This window comes from Thermomyces dupontii, assembly GCF_041956625.1.
Source record: "Thermomyces dupontii strain NRRL 2155 unplaced genomic scaffold VTN31scaffold_8, whole genome shotgun sequence".
In the NCBI taxonomy this organism is placed as follows: Eukaryota; Fungi; Ascomycota; class Eurotiomycetes; order Eurotiales; family Trichocomaceae; genus Thermomyces; species Thermomyces dupontii.
Window position 1 is genome coordinate 858,287 of NW_027192314.1, and position 21,329 is coordinate 879,615.

Sequence of the window (21,329 nt, forward strand, 5' to 3'; positions counted from 1 at the left end):
CTTAATACCGCCTCTCTGACACGTTCATTTTCCATCGGACAGGTCCCGCATATATATCCTCTTCTCTTTCGCCCCCCATGTATACACACCGGTCAACGGCACCAGCACCATCACCAGCAACATTAGCACAGCAACAACGCGTGGCATCGCAAATCGCCGAGTTCAACCGCATTCATGCTAGCCAACGCAAGGAGCGCATCGTCATGCGCGAGCAGCGACACGTCGCGCAGTGTATCCTGCAGGATCCGGAGCTTCTTCTCGTTCACGCGTTGACGTCGCATGAGGTACGATTTTCCCTCCGCCAGTCCGAATTCTTCCCGCTACTCCTGACATGGAATTGATCAAAATTAAAAGAATGGAAGTTGATACAACTTGCGTTAAATGTAGAGCATTCTCCAAACCCGCCGCCGGTTCACCGCGAGATTCATCGCCCCGGATAATCCTTCCCTGCAAGACTCGCTTCTCCATGCCCATGCCTCCTCCCGCAGCACCACTCGCCGAGATCCTGACTCGGATCCTTCCTTATCATGGATCGATACGCTGGGCGCGCCGCGACCGCGGATTGAAGATGTCTGTGAACTGGACGATGAGAAAGGTTGGGCGAGATACCAGGCGATCAAGTCAAAGCATCATCATCATCAGCAGCAGCAGCAGAGAACTCCGCGCAAGGGGGACAAAGACAAGGATAGGGACAGGGCTCGGCCAAAGAAGAGGTATAAAGATGATCAGTCGTTTTCTCCCTCGTCGGCCGGCGCCAGATCTCCTGCTGCGCTGTCTCGGTCTGCGTCTGGGAATCTTCGTCAGGGCGCCGGTTCGCCGACAGTGAGGGCTTCGGATACACGTCGAAGATGGGATCCTCAGGAGGATGACGTCTTTCTTGACGACAATATGGAGATTGATTAATATGATCGCTTTTCGCGCAATACTTTTTTTTTTTGTAAAGAAAAATTACTTGCATACATGATCGTACTCATCCAGATGAGAGATACAACAAATAGTCCATCCGTTAACGCCGCCCATGTACCAACATGATGACATCAGGCTCATTCTATTTGTTCACATCTTTTGGCGGATGCTTTGCCGAACTCCCCTTCTCCCGCCACGTCGAGACGGCCGGGATGTCCGCCTTGAAGCGTTGCTCCTCGGTGCCGTACGCGCGCGGCGTCAGCTTGATCAGCGTGTGCAGCGGCACCTCCATCCAGGGACTCTGCTCCTGCGACATGTTGTGGAAGTACGCGTAGATGCATCGGAGCACTGCCTGGTGCGTCACGATGATCACGTTCTCGCTGCGCTCCAGCTCCATGATGATCGGCTCCAGCCGGATCACCACGTCCCGGTACGACTCGCCGCCGCGGTATCGGTAGTTGTACTTGTCCTCGTCCCGGGCCGCAAAGTCCTCCGGGTATCGCTCCTCGATTTCTTCGTACGTGAGGCCGTCGCAGACGCCGCTGTCAAGCTCGTCGAGTGCCTTCCATTCGAGCTTCTCGAAGCCTGTTTCAGCGGCCAGGTGTCGTGCGGTCTGGATCGTGCGTTTGAGAGTTGATGTCCAGATTACGAATTTACCGCCCTGTGGAATCCCCGACTGTTTCAACAGCCCCGGCAGCGCACGCGCGTACGCTTCACCGCGGGGGGACAGATCGGAATCGCCGCCAATCTTCCCAAGGAGGTTGTACTCGGATTCCCCGTGCTTGGGATCTGTTAGCTACCGTCGTTGCAAAGAGAGGGATACTACGTACTCGTGACAACCAAATAGACCGAGGGCGGATGTGTAGGTTCTGGATGTAATAGACCAGCCGACTGGACAGATAGTCCTTGATCTGGTTGATGACCACCGTCGACCCGACGTTGATCAACTTAACATAGGTATACGATTTCTCGTCTTCGTCAATCGTTTCGTAGACCTTTTCATAGTTTCGGATTCGATTACGAAAGTCCTGTGCGGCTACCTCGGGGTCCTGTCCCCGGTAGTCTGGCGACGACGTCTTGACCTCGAGAATGTTGTTCATGATGATCTCTTCGTCATCACATAGAGACTCCACGAACAGCGTCTCGATCCCCTCCTCGTCGCAGCGCTTCTTTATCCATGCTCTCCTCGCCTTTGTCGAATTGGTGGCGTCCAGAATGGCCACCACGCCCCGACCGGCTCGAAACCACTTCAGCATATCGGACATGGCCGCTTCGGCGGCGGCTCGTCTGAGCCGCTCGCCTTCGGGGTTTCCAGGATCGAAGAAAGCCGCCGACGGGTGCGGCGAGACGAGGCGACGGTAGCTTCCGACATTGAAGATCTGGGCCGGGATGCCTACCCAGGACAGGTAACGGAGGGCTGCTGCAGTCAGAACGGATGCAATCAATCACCGGATGGTCTCTGCCGTACCTTTGCCCGCAATGAGGCTCTTGCCCCTGGCCGGGAGGCCAACCATAACCACGCATATTTTCGTGTCATCGGGCTGTCCAATGACCAAAGTTAGCATTGAGCATACAATCCTGTGCGACACACACAAAAAAAAAAAGCAGTATAAAAATTGAAATGATAGCGCGGTAACATGCGCTAGATCGAGGTAGCAAGGTGCATTACAGGTATGCAAAGGCGTATCCTAGCCTGGGTCGTGGTGGTGACCGCCGTCTGCGTCATATTGTCGAGGGGACGAATCTACTCAGGATCCCGCTCATCACCTCAAGTCGGACCTACTCGCAGTAGAGCAGCGAACTTGGAGACCAATGCTGCACGTTTTGACCGCGGTCTAAGCATCCACGGGGGGTTCTTGGGGTGTTCTTCCGCACACCGCTCCGAGGATGGTGGACGACCGGGAAAATCAGGTCGAAGAATTTATCGGCGACGGCGCCGGCCATCAAACAAGCCAAAACGTTCAGCAGGGGGCCCCGCAAAATTCGCAATGGAGCTTTTTTTTTTTTTTTTTTTCCTCCGACATGGCGAGGAACCCTCCAGCAACTGCGCGAAGGCGTGGCGCGGTATTATCCGGAGCGGGCACGAATTGAAACCGGAACTGATTGCAGGTCCCGGTGAGCGACCGCCTGACCACTGAGACTTTGAGAAAAGTCCAGCCTGATACTCAGGCCCTTCTAGTCAGATCCATCATCGTGTGACTGAGGAGTGGCATTGTCCGGTGGCATGGGCCGGCCGGAGAAGATGCGAATGGAGGTGGATAATTGTGATGTCCGCGAGTAGATGGCGGAAGACGGGAAGACCCGAGGTTGGACGGCACCACCACATAATCCCATCACGAAACAATTCAACAAATGGGATTTTGACAGCGGGGAAAGACGGTAAAATGCAAAAAAGCAAACAAACATTCTAAAGGGCACAACACTCACACTAGCAAAGAAGATTTTGTTGGTCGATTCCCTGCGCCCAGCATCGCCAGATAACGACATGGTCTCGGTCCTGCAATCGCCGCCCGTCGTTGTCGACCTCGACCGCGACGAACACTTGGAAGATGAACACTGGCGGGCCCGGAAGACTGGGTCCGCGGGTTGGGTGATTTTTGAAGAAAAAGAGACTCTAGAACCGAAAGGCCGAATGTCCCTGGAAATCTGCAGAGACGTCATCAGTCATCTTTCCGTGGGGCAATTGGAGAACAATCATTGGCGAGGTGGTGGTGTTAGGTTATCTGATTCGAAAAGCATCGTCTAATGCGGTCTATGGCAGAGCTTCCACCGGATAGAATTGAATGATCATCAGAGAATCAATGAATGAATCAACGGATGAATTGGTAAACATGGACGGCTCAGATGCAAATCTCCTGGTTGCCTTTGAAACAAGTAGCTTGGGTGTTTTGCTTTTCTGCTTCAGGCGACCATGCATCTACTACAGCTCTGGTTCTTCAATCCCGACTTGTACTCGAGCTTCCAGATGCGGAGCCAGTTCTTCCTGTGGCAATGCTCTCGGGCTTGAACAAGGCGTTGGAAGAATAGTACTTGCGTTCCACACGCCGGCGGACAGAGCATAGAGAGCGTCTTCTAGTAATGACTGCTAGGATCTTACTTGCACGCTGATGCATCCATCCACCTTCCACCGTGGGCTCAAACTTCTCTTGAAATAGCATACTCGGTATAATCATATCAAAAGGCATAGACATGCCTTCCCGTTGATACCGTTGCTCAAGACAGCACTTGAAAAGTGTTCAATTGTCTCCCGGATCAACTCTGTGCGCTTCTTCAGTATCAATAGCAACCTGGAGAGCAGTACCGTATTCCCCCCTTGTGCGTTACCACCAGCACCTTGCTCCAACAGCAACTGTACGGAAACGATTGTCGCCGACCAGGCTGAAGCTGACATTCTCCGGCCGATCACCAGGACGGACTTCAGGCCCTTTCGCACAGCTCATCGAAAGGACTTTAACAAGTACAGGATACTTGGATGGAAAGATAGTACATATTTTGTCATGAATTGATACTTGCTAGATTGACAAATGTTACATATGAAGGTCAGTACCGGCGGGAGCAGGCCAGGCTGTAGGTATTATGAATATAGTACTGTACAATCAGACAGGCACCGACCCGGAGTTCTCCTGTTCCTGGAGATGTCGTTCCCGTTCTCTTAGCCATTCACTTGGACGACGGCCGGGAATCCAATACTGTCTCTCGTCCGGCTTCCACGAGTCGCCGCGCGCTTTGGCGATCTTGAGTCTGCCGCCCCAGGGCCCGACCTTTCCGTCGAGGGCCTCGATGGCGCGGCTGGCTTCCTCGCTACTGGCAAAGTCGACAAACAGGTAGTGGCGGTCACCGGGGAGGTCACGTTTGTCCTTAGGCGGCGGGATGATCTTGCTGATGGCCTCGCTGTATGCTTGTGAGCGAGCAGACGGCCGTGGGAAAGGCGCGAGAGGGGTAGGTAGTTAGGTAGGTAAACAAGAACATACATTTGAAACCCAGAAAAGAATTGATTGATCTTCGCGTCAATCGCAGCCTGATTGAATAGCTTCGGCAGCCCGCCGACGTACAGCCGCCGGCCCTGCGCGCTGTAGCCCTTGAAATGCTGCTCGGCGTCCGTGCGCGTCCATCGGTCGAACGTGAACGATGCCCTCGTGGCCGGCGCCCCCGGACCATTCTGCGCCGGTCCGCGCGGAGCCTTGGGTGGCACCCCGGGCCGGATCTTGACGGGTCGGCCGAGCAAGTCTACGCCGTTGAGCTCGCGCATGGCGCGGTCCGCCTGTTCTTTGGTCTCCATGTCCACGAAACAGTATGACGGGTTGCGGCTGGTGAAGGGGTCGACGGAGAAGTCCATGCGCACGCTCGAGGGAAACGATCAGCGGAGACATGTTCATAGTGATCATTGACAAATAGAAAAAGAACAAGAACCATGTTCAATGCGAGAGGTACTGGGTAACGGGCTGGCTAGGCATACATCCTATACTGGTCCGACGGGAAAAGCGCCTCCACATCCTGCCTGCGGGCGACATACGGCAGGTTCCCGACGTAGAGCCGTCGTCCTTCGGCGAAGGCGTCTTGCGAGCTGCTGGAGGCAGCGGCATCCGGCGTGTTTTCTTCGGTTTTGACACGCCAGTTGGGCGAGTTCAGGGCTCGGCTCGTACGGGCCGCGGGGTCTGTTCTGTCTAGTACGGAGCCATTAGTACCAACTAGTCACTCACAATGTTGAATATCCTGGTAACCTGTCGCATACTCCACTTGGGAGACTCTCGAATTGTGCTGGACATGGCTGTAGTCCGATAATGATTTGAGTTGTGTGAACCCTGATTCCGGTCACGGGATCTGGTTAAGTAGTAGTAGTTTTTTTTACATCATTGAACAAAGAAGCGGCTCAAATCCTGACAGGCCTCAGGTACAAGCTCTATTTAGGGTTAGGGTTACATGTTAGAATGTGTTCCCGTCCTAGAATCTTTAGAGCAATGCATTTAAACCCTCAACATACCAGGAGAAAACATGTAGACGGAGAACTGATGAAAACTTCATACAACAAAACCAGATCCATCCAACATAGATGGATCGTACTCCCAACACCAAACCCAAAACCAAAGTCCTGTTCACCTCCTCCTACCCAGCCCTAATCACCACCATGGTACTATCTCCTGGCACTCATCCCAGTCAAGAGAACCTAACCACACACACACACATATATTTACCATACCGTCCAGCTCTGAACAGAGAAGGGCCAAAGCAGATGGAAGGCAGCAAACTCAACCAGCCTTCTCACACTCTCATACCTCAATGCCCTTGCCATTACACAAAGGTGAATGTGAACATCCAGTGTAGGACCTACCGGATGCAGCAAACAGATAAAATAAATCTTTCTACTGCACACAACATCAGTCCCTCACTTGCCAAAACATCCTGGAGGCAAGGAACCACGGTGCAGCTTGTGGGAGAGAAAGAGGAAAGACGAGATCTAAACCACCCAGTACTCTCGGCGAGAGCGGAAAATGCCACCGTTTACTCCAATAAACAAGGTAATTGTCCCTTTGTTGTTGTTATTGTTGTTGTTGTGCCCCGGCGGTCCCGGAAGAGCGTGTGCTGATCAGCGGGTCAGCTTGTGAACAAGATAGCGGGAATGGAGGTGGGTGCGTCCACAGCTGTCAACAGAGACGGTGGGACCGCAGCAGCAGTTGATGAGAACAATGGCATTGTGCGTGACTTCGCCGAGAGAGTCCCTCCCCGGCTCCTGCCATGAACTGACCCCGCATCCATCACCAGCATTCCCTCATCATCAACAACAACAACAACACCGTGGTTGGGACGCAGAGCGATGACCCCATGCTCATCGACACGTCATCCTCCCCTTCCCGCTCTTCCCCCGACCTAACTTCGGAGCGCTTCATCACAGCAGGAGCAGACGAAGACGACGACGGCGAGGGAGAGGACCTTGCCGCGCCAGCCAGCGAAGACGACGAAGCCAGTTCGTCGTTCTATGACATTGACACCCCCACGCCTTCCCCGGCGCCGGTGGTCATGAAATGCTCCAGCGAGGAGCCCCATACGACCACTCCTACCATCCACATTGACGATCTTTCCGCGGTAGAAAGACTGCTGCTTCTCCTGTGTCAAGAAAACGTGCCGTTCGGCGAGATTTCCATCGTCCTGGCGTACAGGACGGGCGTGTACATGTCGCCGAATGCCCTGCGGTCTCGGTGCGCGGTGCTCCTGGTACGGCTGGGGTGGATTACCGCTGAGGGGGTGGATAGCGAGGATACTATGCCATCCGATCACGTCGACGACGACGGGACCAACGACGCAAGTCCGCCTGAGGGAAAGGGAAGGACACAACACCTCCAGGATGAGGGGGATGGCAATGTTTACGGGATCGGACCCGAGGATAGTGGGAATGATGCGGATGTGGAGTCGAATGGGGATTTTCTTGAGATGGACATTGACTGATTGATTGATGCAGAGTGTCGAACTGTTTCGAATTGATCAAATGATGCTAGACATCAGGTGTCAATAAATATACATGTTCAAACTCCATAGCACGTACCAGACGAACAAGATCGAAACGGACCAATCATGGAGAAAAAAAAAGATTTATCATACAGAGGTGGTATCGTTAAATCTTCCCATCTACAACATGCTCACTTCATCGCTCGACGACCTTGCCGACCACCGCTTCTCTGTACTCGTCGCATCGTCGCTGGTAGTGTTAGTCGTAGTAGTAGTAGTGCTACTACTGTTCCTCTTACTGCCCGACGGTATTGTTGTGGACGGCCGGATCTTGGTGCCGACGAACCCGCGTCGGTCGCGCCCCGTGCGGCCGCGGCCTAGCCAGTTGTGCTTGAGGGCCTTGTTGAGCGTCTCGATGCGCTCTTGCGCCTCGTCACCGCTCTGTACGCTCGCCAGCACGCTGAAACACTGCAGCATACGGCCCACCGTGTCCGTGACCACGTGCGACGAGTCCGCCAGATTCGCCTGGTAGTGCGCGCGTTGCGACGGCGACGCAACGGACTGGAAGATGAGCTGGTCCGTGTTGGACGATGTGTTGGAGGTTGCTCGACTGCGTGTCGCGGCGCTTGCCGAGTCTGATGAATAGCTACCCGCAGCGGTTGCGGTGGCGTTGTTGTTAAGCGATGACTGCGAGTTGAAGCTGCCGTAGTTGGGGTCCAGCGACGCCGCTGTGCCGGGACGACCCGCGCTGCTCCCACTGTGCGACGTCCCGAGTGCGTTCACCGACGCGTTGATGTTCTCCAGGCTGAGCCGCGAAAAGATCGCCTTGAGACTGTCGTACCGCGGCAGGATCACCGTATCGCGGAATTCCACCAGGACGATTGTCCGCACGTCCAGCGCCTCGCCGATCGACGTGTCTGGCGAGTCACTGTTGGGCATCGCTCCCCAAAACTCGCGCGCCTCCCGGGTCGTCATGATCGACCCCCGACCCTTGAACTCCAGATCGAGTGGCAGAAACACGGCCTGCATGAACGGAAGCACGGTGCCAAAAACCAGCATCCAGATCTGCACCAGGTGCGGTGCCAGTTTCTCATCAGGCACACCGCTAAGGCTGTGGCTGAGGGACGAGAACCCCGTGCGGAGCAAATCGCGCAGGTCCTCGACCACAACGGACGCAACCCGTTTCTGAAAACACCGTTGGATGTGGATCACAACCAGCTTGTTCAAATCCTCGACGGCATAGCGCACGTCCCCACCGTCAAATACCACCAGCAGCTTGGCCTTGAGAAAGTCCCACACATCCTCGGCCGTCATGTTGTGCAGACCAAAACCTTGCAATGTCTCCCGAATCGCCGCATCCCCGCCATGCAGCACGCTGCCACCGCAGCTGCCGAGCGACGAAGGCTGACCGCCGGCCGCCGGGTCAGACCCATCCAGTTCCCTGCCAAAATCCAGCCCGGCCGCCAAAGCTTTCTCCTCGCGCTTTTTTTCTCGGAGCGCGCGGCCGCCATGCAGCAGATCGAGCCCACTGACAGACTTTGCGAACGGAGAGGACGAAGGCGCTGGTGACGACGGGGTAAAACTGTACAGCGACTGGGGCGCGCTCGGGTCTAGAGGTTTTGAGTTCGACGACGCGGACGACAGTGGCAGATTGTAGTGGTCATCCTTTAGTTTTAGCTTCTGTCGAGACAGGAAATGATGCTTGTGCTTTTCCTTGTCTTTCTCCTTTTCCTTCTCCTTATCTTTCTCCTTGTCTTTTTCCTTTTCGGGGCGATCCGCCGGCACGACCGTTGTCGCAGACGCATTGGAGAGATTATACATGGATGAATTACTCGACTCTGTCAAGTTCGTCGTCGATGCGCTAACGATGCGCGACAACCCGCTCGACCCGCCAAACCCCAGTTTACTTGGCGACGGTATGGCCTTGTCCTTGTCCTTGCCCGAAGAATCCTTATCGCGCGAGATGCCCACATGTTTCGGTTTGGAAAAGAGCTTCTTCTTGGACTTTTCCTTTTCCGACTTTTGCTTGTGTTGGTGAGGATCGCTGTGGTCGCTGCTCGGCGTCGACAACTTGGGGAAGACAAGGTTCGCTGCCGTGGTTGCCGCCTGGGTGTTTCCTCCCACCAACCCATTCTGGTACACAGCGCTGCGCTCCGCCGCTGCGGCAGGCTGCAACTGTGGCGGAGAGTCCTGGGTACTCCCTTTGCGCGTCCTGTGGGTGCTGTCATCGCTCGCCTGCGAGCGATGGCGCGACGTCTGCTGGTGTTGTTGACTCTGCTGTTGCATCGCTGCTTGCGCGGCGATCTGAGATGCTGTCAAAGCCGCCATGGCAGCAGCGCCAACTGCGCTTCCGTGGTCGGGAAGGCCTGTCGTCGGGAGCGATGGTTCAAAGAATCCCTGCGAATTGTGTCGCGCACGGTGCCTGGACGAAGAATCCGATACTATGCGGTGGGACGAGCGCACGTTCGGCGAATTGTGGACACTGGCCTCACCATGGGCTGCTGTAGCAGCCGCTCTTCGGGGACTGCCCGAGGGACGGATCGGCGGCGGAGAGAGCGTGGCGTTATTGCGCTGAGCTGCGTTGGACGAAGACGAAACGTCCGAAGATGCGGCAGGAAGTCCCTTCGGACGAGAAGAAGAGACCGAAACATCACTGTCGGACGAGCCGCGCCGGTGGTCGGGCTCTGACGGACGGCCCACCGGCGTTGGAGGAGGATTCATGGACGCGCGAAGTCAGTAGTGCGGAGTAAGGAGGCTGCCAGGATTGTAATGCAAGATGCATGATGCGGTCAGCCTCGTGCCGGAAATAAAGACTTGGAGATTTAATTACGCCATGCTTTGGTTCCACAATATTCTGCAGAATCGGAGACGCGGTCCGGGCCGATCAACTCAAGAGTAAAATAGTATGTACAGAGTAGACGATCATATCATGGAGCGTACTATCAAACGTTGGGCTGGAGTCTCCCCGCGAATTGAACTGGCGGGCTGAGCCCACTATGCTGTTTAGGGTTAGCCAAACTCAACCCTTGCTTAGTCATATTATGCCCCCTTGCATTAGGTAATCATCTCCCCTCGTCCGCGATTTTTCTTGTTCCCGCCCCCCCTCCCTTGCTTTGACGGTCCGTTTGACAAGACATATTCTTACCAGCGAGAAAAAGAAACACAATGGCGACCAACCCGACTTTATCAGCAACCTACAATTCGCCCAACCCACCACATTCCCACACCTTCCAACAGCCTCTGTCCACTCCGCTGCCCGCACAGCAGAATGGCGATTCTCCTTCAGTGACCGCGAAATCAGCCTACCTGTCCGACCTGCGCTCCTCGGTGACCAAATTGCAAGCGGAGATCAACGGCTTTCTAACAAAACGCATGGAGGAGGACAATAAAAGGGCTGCTGAGGCGCAGGGTGGTGGAAAGGATGCCGCTGCGCAGCGGGAACGGGAGAGGAAAGAGGAGGAGAACTACGGAGAGGAGAATGTTGACGAGGACGCTTAATCGGGGGTTGAGAAGGTGGTTCGGGCAAGCTGATGGATTAATTCTCTCTTTAAATACCCCGGGGTATCACATCACAAGACAGACGCCATGCCGGAAATACAACCCATGCTGATATCAATCAATCATAACAATGACAGTCGCAATGACGAGACAATCTACGACACCGAGGTCATGCGATTCGCACATCCAAGATGAACAACGCTATTACTTTACCTGTCGTCAGCAACATGCGCACTTTTGGAAATCGAAAAGGAATCACGTACTCTGGAAAAACGCTAATCACGCTCCCACCCAACCGCTTATGACACACCCGACAGACTCGCTCCTCCGAAACCGTCACATGGCGATTCCTCCCCCGTTGACCAGCGGAAAGGCCCTCGCCGACCAGCAGCTCGGCCTGCGTTCGGATATTCTGCACTTTGTGCAAGTTGGCGACCACGCGCGCCTCGTTGAGGATGGAGTTGGCCGCTCGCATGCGGCCGCGGAAGTAGAATCCGAGTTGCTGCACCGGGACCGTCTCGGGAATCAGGTCCAGGGTTGAGCTGGCTGGTAGGCGCGATCCATGCTTGGCTAGGATTTCCAAGGCGGGACCGTACTGAGGCTCCTGCCCGTGCGGGGGAGTTAGGTAGAGAGATAGGAGAGTCAGGTAGATGGGTTGTTTGGTCTCGTCCGCATCGGTGGGTGCGACGCGCCCAGCTGGACCCGCCTCGGTGGGAACTGTGTCCTCGGCGACGTGGACAAGGTTGCAGTATCTACGTAGTCCGCAATCATTAGCGAATTACCACTCGGGAACAGAAAATGACACTTACTCCTCCGCTTTTCGGTGATCACCCATCTTGAAGACGTAGATTTCCAGAGCTTGACGATGCTGCCCCATTTTGCTGAAGGCAATGGCCCTTGCCTCGTAGAAGTCCGGGTCCTCACGGGGCAACCGGTCCAGCATCTTCGCCGGCGAGTACTGCGAACTGGATTTGAGAAACCCCTGAAACCGATCTCTGTAGGCGACAAAGGCAGCCGCGTCTTCGAACGGAGCCTCCCCGCTCTTGTGCGCCATCAGCCGCTCGAGATAGAGCACGACTAACCGCTGATGCAGGTCCGGCGTCAGATCATTCAGCTCGTCGATGACATGTTCCAGATACCGCACTGCAAGGCGAGGATCAATGCCCTGCAAGAAATCCGTCACGCGCTGTCGGGGCAGGGTCTCCGCGTTCTCCGTGTCGGCCAGGAAAATTTCCATCCCCAGGTCCGGATCCGTGCGCAGCGGCCACTCGGCGAACTCGAGGATGAGGTCGATCGCATCCGGTAGGAGATGCTGCAGGTATGCGACGGTGCGGCTCGGTCCGCGCAGGTGGGCGTCGACGTCTTGTTGGCCTTGGCCGCCTTCGCTGTCCCCCTCGGGCGGCGGCGGCGCCTGCCCAAATTTCTGCAGCAGCTCCAACGCCCGTCGGTGCATCTTCTTGCCAAAGTAGAAATCGATGAGTTCGTTGTGCCGGCCGGTCTCCTCCAGCTTCTCCATGACCACATCCGGGTCGCAGAAGTTGGCAATGCGGAACAATGATCCCGCCAGGGAAGGCGTAGCGTACATGTGTGCCCTAAAGAGCGTCGTGTCGACAAGCTTGGCATTCTCTCGCAGGCGTTCCTCAAACACCGAGTCTTCGGCCTCCTTGGATAGACCCAGCAGCATGCGCACCGAACTCTCAAACTCATCCATACCCCCGTTGGCATGCAGGGAGCCTGGTTTCAAAGTGCCGTCGGGATGGAGGAATCGCTGAAAACGCCGGCGCACGTCGGCCAAGTATCCTTGGAGCTCCCGGACGGCATTTTTCAAGTCTTTTCCTTCTGAATGAAGGTCAGCTCTTTGCTATCGAAGCGAACGAAAATGAACCTACCAAGCCGCTTGTCCGTTGGAATACTCTCCGTCGGCTTCCCGCGCATGCTTCCCGCTTCGCTATTATCGTCGCTCTTGCCGCGAAGGAAGGAGGTGAGAGATGGCGCATAGGAGGTCGTTTTGTTGACGGGCGGAGACTCTTCCACATTCCCCGCGGAAGCGGCAGTCTTCGCGGCCTCCTCCTCCTCACCATCGACTGACTGCTCCTCCTCGACAAACGACGAGAGATCGCCTGCAATGATTTTGGGATACAACTGAATTACGACCTCCGGAGGCGCGCAGACCTCTGCAAACAGATCCAAAGCCTGGCGGTACTTGCGCGCATTGAAAAGTTGCTGCGCTTTTTGGAGCTGCGCGTCACGGAGTCGACCCGGTTTATTTGTCAATAGGACATCCTCGAGCATGCTGATCAGGCTGATGGCTTCGTCGAGGTGGCCATTCTCGAGCAGCGAGTCCACCTGGTCGTCGTAACTGAGGGTTTCCATCCTCCATATTGTACGGTCGCTGGCGACAAGAAAGTCCTTCCCAGCATGAGCCAGGCTGATATTTGGCTGCGGGATGTGAAGAATAGTAGCCGATGGGAGAGAGATCGACTGCACGCGGGACAGCGTGTCCGGGTTCCGCACCTCCAGGACGCCCTTTGATGAGTCTTGGAGAGCCAGGAGATACGGATACGAGTACCCTAGCGCTTCCGGCGCCTGTGTCCACTTGATCGGCTTCTTGTTCAAGGGATTCCCATCACTATCGATGAAATGCGTGTCAAGGTCCCTGGCCAGCAGGACCTGTCCCTCGTTAAGCCTCGTAGCCAGCGGCTTGGGGCCACCACCCCCCATACCAATATAACTCATACTAGCCACGCCCACACCACCAAGACGACTCGACTCATGCCCAGTGCCGCCACCGATACTCCCCGGACCGACAATATCCTTACTCTCCATGCTCTGGATATCAACCAGCACGTAGTTCGAGCTCAGCCCCGCGACCAGCTTCGTCCCGGACACCCAGGTCAGCGTCTTAACGCCGCTGACGAGCGTGATCTCGGAGGTGTCCGCGCTGAGCTCCATATCCTGCCACGTCCAGAGCATAATCTTGCGCTTCACGGCGACGGCCAACCGGGAGACGATCGAGGGGACGCCCGTGTCCGGGTCATTGACGATGTTCGACGTCACCGCGAACGACGTCGCGCCTTTTGTCCGCGTGAGCTGCTCCTGCAGCTCGTAGGTCTGCAGGTCGTGGATCGACACGTAGCCCCCCGACAGCGACACCAGCAGTTTCGCCTCCTTGATCACGGCCAATTGTTCAATCTTGTAGCGCGAGAATCGCTCCAGCTCGCGGAGGAGATCGGTCGGTTTCGGTGGTGTCTTAGGCACGCTATTATTACTCTGCTGCTCTCCTCCATCGCCATTCCGGTCCTCCCCCGTAGTCGGCGGTGGGGTTGTTCGTTGTTGTTGTTGTTGTTGTTGTTGTTGTTGTTGTTGTTGTTGTTGTTGTTGTTGTTGTTGTTGTTGTTCGCCACCATTCTCATGGACAGATTCATTGATCCGATACACCCTCAGATTCCCATTGTTCAATCCAACCAGTAACCGGTCCCCAGTCGCCAGAATCGACTCGATCTTGGACTTGTCGCGCGGCTTGAACTCCACGAGCGGCCGGGGCTTGAAGGCGGCGAGCATGTCGTTCCCAGAACTAGTAGGATCCATCCTCTTTGCCTTCTGTTCTTTGATCTCCTTTCTAGAACCTTAGGACGGCATCTTGGGCCGCCTTTTCTTCCGTCTTCTTTGTTATGGTCATGGGGAGGCGGGTGACTTTCATCTGACACCGCCAACGCCTGCTCATGGACCCGAGTCTCTGGCCGGCGTGCCTGTATATGATTGATCGATCGACTTGAAGCATCTGATTGGTTGTTGAATTCTGATGAGTCATCATCATGATGACATAATCATATTCGAATCCCTTTCCCGACAAGGCAATTCTCGTTTGAGCCCTCCATTTTGCGTCAGCCCTCGACTTTTATGACCGCAGTAGAAACTAGAAAATCTTAAGAAGCTACGATCAATCTCTTCGGTCTATTCACATTGCACTCCATCAGATGATAGATACAATTTTGATCATGCTTGACATCATCTGTACGAGTCCAACCGTCACAGTATGTGGGCATCCTATGATACATACATCAATGCAGCAGCACAGCCAGCCATGCATAAACTCATCCGTTTGAGTGTTTCAGCGGACCAACATCCCATTGCATCGTTGAAACAAACCCAAAAAAGCGGGGACCGCAAACCTGCCTCCGTAAGTGTTCAATATACATGTAAAGTGCACGCTTTGCTCCAAGAGCCGAAAGGGGATTGGATGGACTTGGGCAACGACTACCCATCAGATCCGAAGCCGATCACGCAAGGGACCGGTTTGGGAAATGTCGGTACTCCGTACATGTCCTGGAGATTCCTTATCGACGTCGTGTTCTGTGCTCAACGCAGTTTACCTGGCATGCTGAGAGCACTCTCGACGTCGCCCACCTGTTTTCGCTCGGAAACCTCTCTACTGCGCACTCTGTCGCGCAGCGCTTGGACGTTCATCGGCGTCAATCCTTGAGATGGCCGTGGTGCTGGAGGTTCTGGGTATACCGGGTGGAGTCGGTGGAAGGTGGTGAATCGCGGACGGCCATCCCTCATGACTGGCGATAGTCAATGTAAAGGTTCTGAACTTGATGATAATCGGTTGAGGTGAAGGTAGACGTCCGTGCCGTAGCTAAAATGACACACAGAAATTAGTCGACGTGAGTCGTGGATGTGACATTGGCCAGACATACCCCTCCATGCTGATCAGCTTGAGGTCGCCTCCAAAGTAGCGCGCGTACAAGCGGCTGATTGGAAGGCCATAGCCGAACCCGGCCATCGGCGCCTTGAAGTCGCTCTTGTCAAAGTCCGGGTCCAGACTCGGCGTCTGGTCCACGGTCGTGTACATGTAGGTCCACACCAATGGTATCGAGGAGCGAGGAATGCCACCGCCCTCGTCGGAGATTTTGATGGTGATGTCCTCTCGGCCCTCGGCAACAATCACCTTGATCGGGGGAAACTCCTCTTTCTCGGCGCCGTGTTTTTCAACGACCGCGCGCAGGGAGTTCTTCAAGGTTTCGAACAGCATGTGCGAGAGGTGACCAGGAACGTACATGAAGTGGAGGTCAGGTTTACAGATCAGCTGTACCTTGGGGGCTTCGAACAGGCCGTAGTGGTCTTCGCACACGAATCGGGCATTCTCAATCGCCTCGAGCGCGACTTCTCGCAGATTTGTCTTGGTGCAGATGATCCCGACATAGTTGGGGTGATGGGTGTGTGTTTGCTCGGTAAGCGCTACGTGTTGCCCTATCAGCATGCGTATTCCAATTCTCGACATGTAAAACCGGTCGAGAAACGCCTGGATAGTGGAGTCGATCTGCAGCCGTTGCCGCTTGCGCTTATACTCCAAGATGCCTTGAGCGACGGTGGTAACCACACCGTCGTGCCGGCGCTTGATGTGCTTAAGGGTCTGAGCGAACCGCTGATTATACGCGTCCAGCTCGGGCGGCCAATCGCCGCCGTCGTCGGCCGGGACAAAGTATCGTCGTGTCCCGGCTCCTCTTGATCTGCTTCCGTTTCCGTTGGAGAGTGAACCATTCGGCCCGTCGCTGAAGGATGGAGGCGCGGAACGATACTGGCCTTCCTTCACGCTCGGGTTCCAAGTGGTTTCGCTGAGGATTTTCGATTCCCCTCCATTGGTGCGACTACACCGCATGAGGCGCTCTTTCACTTCGCGACTCAAATTAGGCTTGGGTACATTGATAATCTCCTACACGCGGCAAAGATCAGCTCCGTGCTTTCAAGAAATCCCGCTAGTACGAACCTCGAATGATTGCATGTACCAATCTCGGACCCTTTTGATCGAGGGCATCTCATTGAGTCCGTCAGGCAGTTCATTGAGCTCCTGCACACGATGCGCGAGGCGGATGGGGAGTTCCTCGGAAAGGAACTGGGAGGCGCGAAACAGGGTCCCTGGAATCGACGCCAAATCAGTCTTCCTCTTTCTCTACTCTGGCACATCGGAAAACTCCCAAGATAGAGAATCTGCCCGCACCCCAAGTGCGCCAGACCAACATACCTGGTGACGGTTGTTCGCCAAACTGGACCATCTGTCTCAAGGAGACTCCCGTTGCGGGGAAGCTGGCATAATGCCGGATGGTCTCCAGGAGCTTCCCCGATGCCTTCCACATGGTATGAGAGAACTGGGTGGTCGCCGAAGACGATGTCTGCGGGCCGGACCGGCCTCGGAAACTTTCAATGGCAGAACCTTCTTTCTTTTCTGGAACCGCGACAATCGCTGAAGTCGGATCTGGCCAGAATCCCAGACATTCGCCTGATTGATCTCAAATAATAAAGGCGTTGGGTGAGGAGAATCGGATGAATACGGCGGGAGGGCAATTGAGCTTGCGGGAAAGGTTGGAGCTTGCGGGCGAGAATGCGGAGTAGTAGTACCGAGGTCAAACGACAGACGAGAATCAATCGAGACGAGGGATTCTCGAATAATATTAAGAGGCCCTCAATCCATCAGCAGACAGGCAGACTTTTTTTTCAGGTGAAATTTTTCCCAGGCCGAGGATGACTTATATCATCCGATCAGCAGTCCTTTTGAATTCCTTCGGTCGGCAAGCTTGGAGCTGACTCATACTCATTCGCCTTCGGTTCTTCCCCAAACTGGATTTCTCCATGACTCCGGTTCCCCGCTTCGGTCGGCTTTGGATCACGTGCTTCTCCGATCGGCCGCCATCCACTGCCGATTCCAGACAGAACATCAGATGCTCCGGCAAGGAAAGAAAAGGGTTTACGGAGTATACTATGTATACTCGGCAGGAAAAAAAGACTCCCCGAAATAGTATTCCATGAAGAGACTACTTCTATATACAGAGCATTGCGACCCAAAAGTATGGTTCGCATGCAAATGCCAGGTGTACATACTATGGACAAAGAATCAAAACTCATGTAGAGGCCGTAACTCCGAGACTCATGTCTTCTCCCAGAGCAAAATGAAACCCGAGATAAAAAAAAATATCACCGTATGATAATGATCATATCATCATCCCAACATCCCGACGCCAGTTGTCCATCTCGATGCCCTGCCCGTCATCTTCCCATTCGTACAGAACCTCCGGCTGGATCTTTTGCCGCAGGATGTACCGCTTGATGAAGTATGGGATCTGCCGTAACCCCCATTTCGCATGGAACCTGGTCGGCACCGAGAAGACCTGGTCAAGCTCCTCGAGGGTTTTGCCTTTGGTCTCCGGCATGAACATCAGAATCAACCACCAGCCGACGACGTTCCATGCGCCGTACCAGGCCAGACCGCCGGTGGTCGTAAACGTCGCGCTGAGGGACGGCCATGTGATTGCGAGGAGGAAGTTGAAGAGCCATGTTGTGGCAGTTGCTAAGGACATGCCGTAGCTTCGGACGTAGAGTGGATATGCCTCGGCGGAATAAGTGAAAGGGACGGGTCCTTCACCGGGCGAGTAGGCGATGCCGAAGAGGAAGATGCCCAGGGCGATGCAGCCTATGCGCGCGCTGTAGTGCTCCTGGGGAATGTAGAAGCTGAAGCCCGTGAAGAACATGGATACTGCCATCCACGGGAATGTCGATAACAAGAGGTTCCGCCGACCAAAGGTATCGATGGTGTAGACGGCCGGAATGGCAAAGAGCCAGTTGATGACACCAAAGCCGAGCGAGGAGGCAAAGGCCGAGATGGGTGAAAAGTTGGCCTCCAGGAAGATTTCGGAGGAGTAGTACGCGATGATATTGACGCCGCAGAACTGCCACGCGAATTGTGAGTAGAACCGCCGGCCACAGACGGAATGCAAGGGAGAGGGTCGAAGACTAACCTGCTGCAGAAACATGACAATTTCCGAGGCAATCAATGCACGCCGATTGCGGGGCACGGTAATCAATTCGATGATCTTGGGCTGTCCCAGTTTCATGGACATCTCCGCCTCAAGCAGCGTGTGGATGTAAAACACGTCTCGGGCCGCCTGCAGTTTCGTATGCCGCAGGCGGCACATGGAATGGTAGGCCTTGTCGTACAGGCCCTTGCTCATGTACCAGCGCGGCGATTCGGGACAGGAAAACACCATGAGACACACGAAGATGGCAGGGATCATGGCCGACGCCATCATCAGCCGCCAGTTCAGGCCGACGATGCCCGGCGGATCGGCGACGCGGAAGAAGGCCAGGTCGGCGGCATAGCCGACCATGATGCCAAACGCGGTCCACATCTGCCACTGCATGACCAAGGCACCACGGACGGCCGGCGGCGCCGTCTCGGCGGCGTAGATGGGCACAGTGGCCGACTTGGGACCGATGCCGAACCCTAGGGCGAACCGAGCGATGAACATGTGCCACCATGTGTTGACAAAGCCCTGCCAAAGGCAGGCCAGCGTCGAGATGACGCAGGTGATGAAGATGGTTCCTCGCCGGCCAAACCAGTGGTTGAATGGAATGGTCAGCCAGCAGCCGGCCACGGCGCAGCAGAGGTACGGCGCCGAGTTGAGCAAGCCGTGCAACCATGTCGAACGCGGATCCGACCCGTGAATACCAAACTGATACTTGTACAATACTTGAGCGCCGTTGACGACCGTTTCATCTGCACGAATCCCAAGTCAGGGCTCACGCCATCAACTCGGTCCGAAAAAAAAAAAAAAAAAAAAAAAAACAAATGGGAGAGACATACCCATTCCTTGGACGGCAGCACACATTGAGCAAACGACAATTACCACGTACATGAGCGCCGGTTGCGACCATCGATTCGTAAACTCCTTGCGCAGGGCGTCCATTTCCTCTTTCGTCAACAGTTCCTCCACGTCGGCGAACTTCTCCGGCGCCTGCGCCAGGACCGCGCCGATCTCGAAGGCGCGGATGTCGACCTCGTCACCCATCTGGTGGGTGATGGAGAATCGCAAGCCTAGCTTGCGCAGCTCATCGTGGGAGTACCCGGCCAGCGGATTGGCGAGTTTGGCATTGAGGTTTTGCCGGGCCCGCTCGGCGGCGGTCATATGCGAACGGCGAGGCATCGAATAGTATGGCTTGCTGCCGGCGTACTCGATCGTCTCCTCCAATGGAGTCGACGAGTGTGAGCCGTTGTAGGAGCTTGTCTTGTGCATACCGAATGCAAAGGACTTTTTCTACCGCATTGCGTTCCGAGTGGTTGGGGAGAGGGGAGGGTGCGTCGATTGCTCAGGTCTCCATGCAGCGATGCGAACTCGATCCCCTGCAGACGCGCGAGTCCCAGCGCCGTGAAGGATGAAGCTCGACACTCAATCCCAGAATCACCAATTCACTTTCCGAATCGGGCCACTGTCGGGATTCAGGCACTGTACGTTCTTCGGCTCCATGCCAGAGCCCACAGTTTGACAAGTCTGTTTTTCCAGCAAAGCCCGTCGAAACAGTTGAAGCAAAGGAAATCTCCCTTCACGGCAGACGAATCAACTGTGGACGGGAATCAATAAAAGCGCAACCACCGCGAGATTCACCACGAACCGTTCGCGCGCAAGATATTATAAATCAGTCACCCAACGTATTAGACTACGAGGCTACCAATTTGTCTATATTAAAGAAGAAGATTTTTCCGGAGCCCCAGTCCTCCAGACTCAGAGCGGCTCAGCCGACATAGCCGGTGTGTGGGCGTGGAGAGCCCGAGAGCGAGCGAGAGAAAGAGAAGCAATGACATTTGACCCATCATCGCCACTCTGGCGCTGGTTCGCTTGGAGGCAGTATAGGCACTAAGCACTAGGCCAGGCCTGACGAGGAGGGGACCGAATCACGACTTGTTGCTGAAGGCTGCCGAGAGGGAAAAGGCAACGCGATAGGACGGCGGACTCGGGTCTTGGGGAGCGGGCAGCCCACCCGTACATAGTGTGCATACATAATTCGTTCCGCTGGGGGCGGAAATCCGACCCAGAGAGCATCGGACAGTTTGGTTCTTTGACTCTGCGTTTTTTTTATTTTTTTGTTCCAAACTTCCATCAGGTAACTGATTTGTCGCTGGCGAACGACTTCCGGCAATGCCCTTGGACAAAGAAGCAGTCCAAAGGACCCCCCTTTTGACGATTCTGGCATGCGAGTGAGGGGGATGAGAGCTGATGGTAATTACGGTACAGCCCTTAAAGGGTTAAAAGCTAAGGGTCCGTAATTAATTTGCGTATCACCATAACAGCACTAGTCCTGATTTGGTTAGGGCATATCATGCACGAGGTCCAGCGTCCAGGGCTTCGCACTTGCCTCTTTGGATATGCCGAGGCTCCATTCGAGTCGTATCGCGTTGACAGGAACTGATCGAGATCATACGAGTAGGGATGGAGTCCTCCGTAAATAGCCCCAATTTGATCATCAGCTCTCATCAGCCGATTGATGATGAAGTCATCGCACTGCTAGAGGTTGGAGAAAACCGAGAAAAGATGATCTCCCACATTTCAGTTTTGCGCCCGAAAAAGAATGCTTTTCCCTGCCCTGGATTGGAGCCTTAAACTTCAATTGCAGTCCCTCAATCACGTGGGGACCCAGGATACGAAAGGAAAATC

At 54.9% G+C, this 21,329-nt stretch overlaps 9 protein-coding genes across 9 annotated transcripts; 3 read left to right on the forward strand and 6 right to left on the reverse strand.

Moving 5' to 3' along the window:
- Positions 1–77: 77 nt before the first annotated feature.
- VTN31DRAFT_7111 (uncharacterized protein) lies at positions 78–903 on the forward strand (the record flags this gene model as incomplete). The annotated part of the gene is made up of 2 exons (XM_069407797.1): positions 78–284; positions 388–903. The coding sequence occupies 2 exons, from the start codon at positions 78–80 to the stop codon at positions 901–903; spliced, it is 723 nt and encodes a 240-aa protein (XP_069258414.1).
- Positions 904–1,048: 145 nt separating this feature from the next.
- On the reverse strand, positions 1,049–2,632 carry VTN31DRAFT_7112 (uncharacterized protein; the record flags this gene model as incomplete). The annotated part of the gene is made up of 4 exons (XM_069407798.1): positions 1,049–1,687; positions 1,737–2,323; positions 2,375–2,447; positions 2,576–2,632. The coding sequence occupies 4 exons, from the start codon at positions 2,630–2,632 to the stop codon at positions 1,049–1,051; spliced, it is 1,356 nt and encodes a 451-aa protein (XP_069258415.1).
- Positions 2,633–4,502: 1,870 nt separating this feature from the next.
- On the reverse strand, positions 4,503–5,672 carry VTN31DRAFT_7113 (uncharacterized protein; the record flags this gene model as incomplete). Its single annotated transcript, XM_069407799.1, has 4 exons — positions 4,503–4,797; positions 4,878–5,249; positions 5,363–5,570; positions 5,639–5,672. 4 exons carry the CDS (start codon positions 5,670–5,672, stop codon positions 4,503–4,505), a joined length of 909 nt encoding a protein of 302 aa, XP_069258416.1.
- Positions 5,673–5,956: 284 nt separating this feature from the next.
- VTN31DRAFT_7114 (uncharacterized protein) lies at positions 5,957–6,490 on the forward strand (the record flags this gene model as incomplete). The annotated part of the gene is made up of 1 exon (XM_069407800.1): positions 5,957–6,490. One exon carries the CDS (start codon positions 5,957–5,959, stop codon positions 6,488–6,490), a length of 534 nt encoding a protein of 177 aa, XP_069258417.1.
- A 236-nt stretch (positions 6,491–6,726) lies between these two features.
- VTN31DRAFT_7115 (uncharacterized protein) lies at positions 6,727–7,347 on the forward strand (the record flags this gene model as incomplete). The annotated part of the gene is made up of 1 exon (XM_069407801.1): positions 6,727–7,347. The coding sequence occupies one exon, from the start codon at positions 6,727–6,729 to the stop codon at positions 7,345–7,347; it is 621 nt and encodes a 206-aa protein (XP_069258418.1).
- A 180-nt stretch (positions 7,348–7,527) lies between these two features.
- On the reverse strand, positions 7,528–10,068 carry VTN31DRAFT_7116 (uncharacterized protein; the record flags this gene model as incomplete). Its single annotated transcript, XM_069407802.1, has 1 exon — positions 7,528–10,068. The coding sequence occupies one exon, from the start codon at positions 10,066–10,068 to the stop codon at positions 7,528–7,530; it is 2,541 nt and encodes an 846-aa protein (XP_069258419.1).
- A 946-nt stretch (positions 10,069–11,014) lies between these two features.
- VTN31DRAFT_7117 (uncharacterized protein) lies at positions 11,015–14,406 on the reverse strand (the record flags this gene model as incomplete). Its single annotated transcript, XM_069407803.1, has 3 exons — positions 11,015–11,597; positions 11,655–12,684; positions 12,735–14,406. 3 exons carry the CDS (start codon positions 14,404–14,406, stop codon positions 11,015–11,017), a joined length of 3,285 nt encoding a protein of 1,094 aa, XP_069258420.1.
- Positions 14,407–15,420: 1,014 nt separating this feature from the next.
- Positions 15,421–16,982, reverse strand: VTN31DRAFT_7118 (uncharacterized protein; the record flags this gene model as incomplete). The annotated part of the gene is made up of 4 exons (XM_069407804.1): positions 15,421–15,484; positions 15,546–16,561; positions 16,616–16,764; positions 16,871–16,982. The coding sequence occupies 4 exons, from the start codon at positions 16,980–16,982 to the stop codon at positions 15,421–15,423; spliced, it is 1,341 nt and encodes a 446-aa protein (XP_069258421.1).
- Positions 16,983–17,834: 852 nt separating this feature from the next.
- Positions 17,835–19,913, reverse strand: VTN31DRAFT_7119 (uncharacterized protein; the record flags this gene model as incomplete). The annotated part of the gene is made up of 3 exons (XM_069407805.1): positions 17,835–18,569; positions 18,639–19,396; positions 19,484–19,913. 3 exons carry the CDS (start codon positions 19,911–19,913, stop codon positions 17,835–17,837), a joined length of 1,923 nt encoding a protein of 640 aa, XP_069258422.1.
- Positions 19,914–21,329: the final 1,416 nt, after the last annotated feature.